The sequence below is a fragment of the Chrysochloris asiatica genome, unplaced genomic scaffold (assembly GCF_000296735.1).
Source record: "Chrysochloris asiatica unplaced genomic scaffold, ChrAsi1.0 scaffold00061, whole genome shotgun sequence".
Lineage (NCBI taxonomy): Eukaryota > Metazoa > Chordata > Mammalia > Afrosoricida > Chrysochloridae > Chrysochloris > Chrysochloris asiatica.
In genome coordinates this window covers 122,322-128,925 of record NW_006408579.1, presented here as the reverse complement: position 1 = coordinate 128,925, position 6,604 = coordinate 122,322, and the positions used below count along the sequence as shown (strand labels likewise).

Sequence of the window (6,604 nt, the reverse complement as noted above, 5' to 3'; positions counted from 1 at the left end):
AGTATTCCTTTATATGTGGTTCAGAGTTCTGGGACCATCCCCTGAGCCTGCTTGGTCCGATATTCTGTGTTGTTGTTGGCGGAGCTCTCTGCTACACATCTACCCGATCCTCCATCTTGTTTGTTCTCCTTATTTAACTCTTGTACCTCCTCACTTTTATTTGCTTTAGCATCTCTACTGTGGAGTGCAAGTTTCAGATTCTCTTCTGACATCCATTTTGGTCTTCTTTCTTGTCTTTTTAATGACCTTTTGCTTTCTTCCTGTATGATGTTCTTGATATCATCCCATAACTCTTCTGGTCTTTGGTCTTTAATGCCTAATGCATTAAATCTGTTCTTCATATGAAGAACAGATCTTTAAATTCAGGTGGTATATATTCAAAACCATATACTGACTTTCATGGATTCATTTTAATTTTCTTCTGCTTCAGTCTGCTGAATTTTCATATTAGCAATTGATGGTCAGTTCCACTGTCTGCCCCTGGCCTTGTTTTGGTTGATGGTATTGAGCACGTCTTTTTCCACAGATGTAGTCAATTTGACTTCTGTGTATTCCATCTGGTGAGATCCATGTGTCTAGTTGTCTTTTATATTGTTTAAAAAGGGTACTTGCAATGAATAAGTCATTGGTCTTGCAAAAGTTATATCATGCTATCTCCAGCTCCTTTTCTATCTCCAAGGCCACATTTCCAACTACTGATCCTTCCTGCTTTGTTTCCAACCTTTTCAATCAATACATCTTGATTCCATGTTTGATCAATCTCAGACTGAAGAAGTTGGTAGAATTCTTCAGTTTCATCATCACTGGCTTTAATGGTTGGTGCATAAATTTGAATAATAGTTCTGTTACCTGGTCTTCCTTGTAGGCATATGGATATTGTCCTATCACAGACAGTGGTGTACTTCATGACTGATTTTGATATGTTCTTTTTAATGATGAATGTGAGGTCATTCCTTTTCAATCTATCATTCTTGGCAGAGTAATCCATATGACTGTCAGATTCAAAATGGCCAACATCAGTCCATTTCAGCTCACTACTGCCTAGGATGTTTATGCATTCCATTTCATTTTTTATAATTTCCAATTTTCATAGATTCATACTTTGTACATTCCATGCTCCAATTATTAATGGATGTTTACAGTTGTTTCTCTCTTCGTTTTGAATTGTGCCACATCAACAAATGAAGGTCCCAAGGCTTTACTCCATTCATGTCATTAAGGTCAACTGTAATTTGAGGAGGCAGCTCTTCTGCTGTCGTATATTGGGTGTCTTTTAATCTGAGGGACGCATCTTCTGGCATCGTATCTGACAATATTCTGGTGTCATCATTATGTTTCAATATTCAATATTCTGGAGTTATCTGACAGAATTTTTTTCTGCTATTCATAAAGTTTTCAGTGACTAAATATTTGGAAGTAGTCTGTTTCTCCTTCTTCCTAATTTGTCTTAGAAGGAAGCTCAGCTGAAACCTATATAGCAAGGTGTACTCTGCTGGTAATTAAAATACCAGTGCCATAGCTTCCAGAATCACAGTAACATTTAAGTCACCACACCATGACAAACTGACAGATGAGTGGTAGAATAGGTATCTAGCTGATTTTTAAATGTATGTGAAATTATGAAGTCTTGGAACTAAAAAACAATTGTTTGATTTTGTTTGGATCTTTAAAATGATAATGTTTATTAAGATCACCTCTTCTTATCATTATAAAATCCTTATGATTGTGGATTTGTGTGAGTTCAACTATACAACCATAGTCCCTTAGAGTAGCTACAAAGCAACATGGTGCCGTCGAGTGGGTTCCGACTCACAGCGACCCTGTATAAAATTTCCGAGGAGCGGTTGCTGCATTTGAGCTGCCAACCTTGTGGTTAGCAGTTCAGTGCTGATCCTACAGCACCACACCAGAACTTATTTAGTATTGCTAAAATTCTCACAGAACACCCCTTCATTGTTGAAAAATAAGAACAAAGTTGGAGAACTAACTCATTTCAAGATTTATCATAAAGTTATAATAATTACTGCAGTGCGTTATTGCTGTCAGAGAAGACATATAAATCAACGAAATGGAATAGAGAATCCAGAATAGACTCATCATAAATGGACAGGGTTGCTGAGGCAGATAGCCCATAGTTATGGCTCAGTTAAGGATCTAATCTAAAACCAGATTTTAGGAAGTTCTGAACAATCATTCTTCCAGAATAGTGCTACCCAAAGCATGGTCTACAAGCCTGACTATTTTTGTTACACAATGAAATAAGAATAAAAATTGGGAGTAAGCAATTAGAAATTTCTGTAGCAATTTGACATAGTAATTTTGCCCATTGATCCTAAAGTTAAAACTGTACATGTGTTTTCTGTATCTTTTTTCTGTATCTTTCTTTTTAAAAATTTCAGCATTTGTAATTTATTCTGCTTTGCAAAAGTATTGGTCTGTGGCTGATTTAAACAACAACTACAATCTGGTCCTTTACCATGGAGAATTTGAGATATACTCTCCTAGAGGAATAAGGATCCTTAATTGATTAAGGGGAAAGATCAGTGCCAAAGAGAATGAGTGGGCAAGACTGGCGAGACAAAGATGGAGGAGAGAGTAATGGTCTTTGAAGACCAGGAAGTTCCTAGGAAACACTAAACTGCTTGGTGCTGTTTAGCTTAGGTTGCCTATATACAACTTTCAAGAGCTGGAGACACTCAGTTGAACTACTCATTGTGTCATCAAACCACGCCCCAGACTAAATTTATTCAAGACAAGAGCTAAAATAGAAAGAAGAGATGATAGTGTGGAGGACATACAAGAAGCTAGATTAATGAGAACCACAGACACTTCCTTTTCCTGCTTTGTGTCATCTTAGCTCTGCAGCTACTGTTCTCCTCTTCAACTTCCCCTCCCTTCTGAGGACCAACACTAGCTAGAGAGAGTCACAGAATATAACACTTAGCACTGGAAGGTCCTCTGAGGTCTTTTTGATCAAGATGGGAACACTAAGAATCAGAGAGGAAAGGTGACTTGCCTAAGTCTAGTTAGTTACTAGCAATGAATGGTCTTTTGCACTTTGGTAATCTGGGAAAATAAGAAGAGAGGGCTTTTCATGTAAATAACTGCATCATTTATTCTATCAGCTATAGATCCAGTTAGATCCACAAGGAAACATCCAGGATCGCCACAGTGTACAATCCATGAAGCACCCGTCAGAGCAATCTATAGACTGGAGTTAGGCAACAACAGCATCCTGGTAAACACAACATGAGGAACGTGTTTGCAAGTCTGTTGGGTTTTTAGGAAGAAAATCAGATTCAACGAGTCTAGATTAACAGAAAAGAAATATAATGATAAATAAGTGCTAAGCACTGCACTAAACATTAACATATGCAATCTCTTTGAATTCTTACACTAAATCTGAAGGGCAGTTATTATTACCCTTATTTGATTACAAAGAAGCTGAGGTTTGTGGAGCTTATGTGTATAAGGTTACAAAGCTAGTATAGTAGAGCTGATAAATGACTCTAAATCTATCTGATATCCAAACTCAGCCCAGATGATCACAGAAGACTTGACAGGGATTCAGAAGTCTCACTTAAAGTGTCCTAAGTGTTATTTCTGAAACAGACACTGGGAGGGAAACTACAAAAGAGCTTATAGCATCCTCTTGGAGTAGCTAGTTGGTGTAAATGATTAATGACTGCTGCTTAAATAGCTGGCGTTTGAATCCACCCAGAAGTACCTCAGAAGAAAGGTTTGGCAATCTACTTCTGAAAAATCAGCCATTGAAAACCCTGTGAAGCTCAAATCTTGACACTCATGAGGTGCCAACTAGCTTTAGTGGTAACTTTATTTTAACAATTCCCAGGATACTGAGGTTGAGTGGTCTTTACTCAGAAGAGGCAAGAAGTTTGGGGTTTTTTGGGTCTATGAACTTTCAGAGGAGCATCAGGAAGCCTCTGGCATGACCCTGTTCCATTTTCTCATCTTTCTGATTGCTTCCAGAATCACTTGGCTGTTTAAGAATAATATTCATTACAGCTACTTAGTAAGATTAAGTAATAACAATCTGATTAAGTAATAACAATGCATGTTGTTGTTGTTAAGTGGTGTTGAGTCAGTTCTGACTCATAGCGGCCCTGTATAAGGTTTCCGAAGAGCGACTGGTAGGTTTGAACTGCTGATCTTGCAGTTAGCAGTCCAGTGCTTCTCCTACAGTGCCACACCAGGACTCCATAACAATGTATAGCACTGAATGTTATCAAATTGTATAAATACACGCCAATTTTCTAGTGTCATGTGAAGTGTAGTCATCACTGACACGTTGTAAAATCTAGGGGAAAATGAGGTAAAAACATGGCTGTAGAGCTGTTGTTGTTATTAAGTACCATTGAATTGGTGCCGATTCATAGCGACCCTGTATAAGGTTTCTGAAGAGTGGCTGGTGAATTTGAACCACTGACCTTATGGTTCAAACTGACCTTGCAGTCTAGTGCATTAACCCACGGAGTGCCACACCTGGTTGTAGAGCATGGGGACAAAAGTTAAACTGAGCTAAAAACTATTAATTCTGCCAACATAGGTATAGTTGTTGGTTTTAACTTTTAATTTTTACTCTTGTTATCCTGTTTATTGTGCCTACCTTACAAAGTTTTAATATTCTGACACTAGTGGCACTGTAGGATAAGTGCAGGACCACAAGGTTAGTTTGAACCATAAGATTGGTGGTTCAAATTCACCAGTCGCTCCTTGGAAACCCTATACTGGGTCACTATGGGTTGGTACAGACTTGACGGCACTTACCAACAACCCAAAGCAGACAGCCCAGGTTACATGACCCCATTACAGGCGTGTGACCTTATCCATCACAGCCAGTGTTATGCTCACCACGCATCTGTTTGTTACTGCCAGATAGATGTCTTGCACAAAGTAGTCGGTACTGTTTTGGTGTTTTTTTAACCATTATCATACATGAAAAATGCCTGCTAATGCGACTGTCGATAATGTGAAGAGCAGGTGGAACAGGTTGGGAGATAAGAAGATGTGAATAGAAACACACACAACACATGCAGGGATACACAGAGGCAGATTCAAGAAAAACAGACATAGACACAAGATATCTGCTCTTTTTCCTCTCCTCCCACTCTTCCCTGAATCCTTGAGTTTTCCCTTGGCTCTTCCTTTATGACCCATTTCCATCTCCCCAGTTTTTTTGTCACTTACTTGATGTGTTCTGTGCGCCCAGAACCCTCGATGGTCTTGGCTCCCCACCGTTGTTCCTTCTCAGAGATGTCATTCTGCAAAAGACAGCCCTCTGCAATAAGCAATGGGAAGAGATGTGCCCCACTAGGGGCCACACAGCTGACACACATGTACCCCACATGCCCTGCCTCAGCTGCCTCCCTCAGTCTGGGTCTTTATTCAAGTTCCTCTCTAGATCTACCCCACTCTTATCCCAAGTTAAAATTAAACTGGTGAACTGAGAAATCCTCCTTGTTCTACATCCCTCATACTTTTCCTTAGAATTTCTCAATGCCCTAAATCACACATGTCACCCCAAATCCTGGATCAGAGATCAATAGAGCCCATCTTAACCTGTGCATAGTCTGTCATAGCCTGGCAATCACACTGGCCCACTCTTCCACACTTGCCTCTTTCCTTTCTCAACACCAGCTGTCATGGAGACTCCACTCATGACAACAAACTATCCTCACAGCAGCCCCACTGTGAGAGCTGGATCAGTTCCAGATTGTCCTCTTCCAAACATCTCAGAGCTTGCAGAGCAGCTCAAACACTGCTCCCCCGACCCCCACTCCCACCCCCACCCTCTGCATTGTCTGAATCAAAGCTCCTTCCAAACTCACCACAAAGTCAGGGTCGGTGTCCCAGTCATCTCCCTGGGTTTCCACAGAAACAGATACATCATGCCCAACTACAGACTTCCACATCTGAGGGGGACAGCAGACAGGAACAATTAGGACAAAAAAGCATTAAAAGTGGAGAGAAAAAGAATGTTGATGCCAGTAATAAAAAGGGCCCCAATGTTTCTTGGGATAATTTTTTGTGAAGAGACTAAAAGGTGAGGCAGAGCAGGTGAAGGTTTTAGGCTACTTTGTGCTGAATTAAATAAATCATTCATAAAAAGAGAAAATACTGTATAATCTTACTAGTATAAATAGCACAGTACACTTAGAATACATTTGTTGTTGTTTTTGCTAAGTGCTGTTGAGTCATTTCCGATGCACAGTGACCCTGTATAGGGTTTCTGAGGAGAAACTGGTGTGTCTGAACTGCCGACCTTGTGGTTTGCAGTCCAGTGTTGATCCTACAGCACCACACCAGGAGTCCTAGAATACACTAAAATGGGAAAAATCCATAAAAATGAGAGTTTAACAGGGTTACCAGAAGCCAGAGTGATGGTGAAAGAGGGGGGGTGTCTTTGTTTATTAGTGTTGTGTTTCTGGTTTGGGGATGGAAAATGTGGTAATGGTTATGGGGGATGGTTACACAACATGATTGATGTAATTGGTTTCATTGTACAAGTAAACAATGTTGAACTGGCAAATATTATACAGGATAAACTTAGAACGGCTAACTCTAAGGTTCAAACCCATCAACT

The 6,604-nt window shown here is 39.8% G+C and overlaps 1 protein-coding gene across 1 annotated transcript in view; it reads right to left on the bottom strand.

Annotated features, from left to right (window-relative positions):
* HCLS1 (hematopoietic cell-specific Lyn substrate 1) overlaps positions 1-5,933 on the bottom strand; it is a 39,455-nt gene extending 33,522 nt beyond the window's left edge. The window contains exons 1-2 of the mRNA XM_006864136.1: positions 5,850-5,933; positions 5,209-5,282 (exon numbers count right to left, since the gene is read on the bottom strand). Of these exons, the coding sequence (XP_006864198.1) occupies positions 5,209-5,282; positions 5,850-5,933 (158 nt within the window). The remainder of the gene's footprint in view (positions 1-5,208; positions 5,283-5,849) is intronic.
* Between the last annotated feature and the right edge of the window lie 671 nt (positions 5,934-6,604).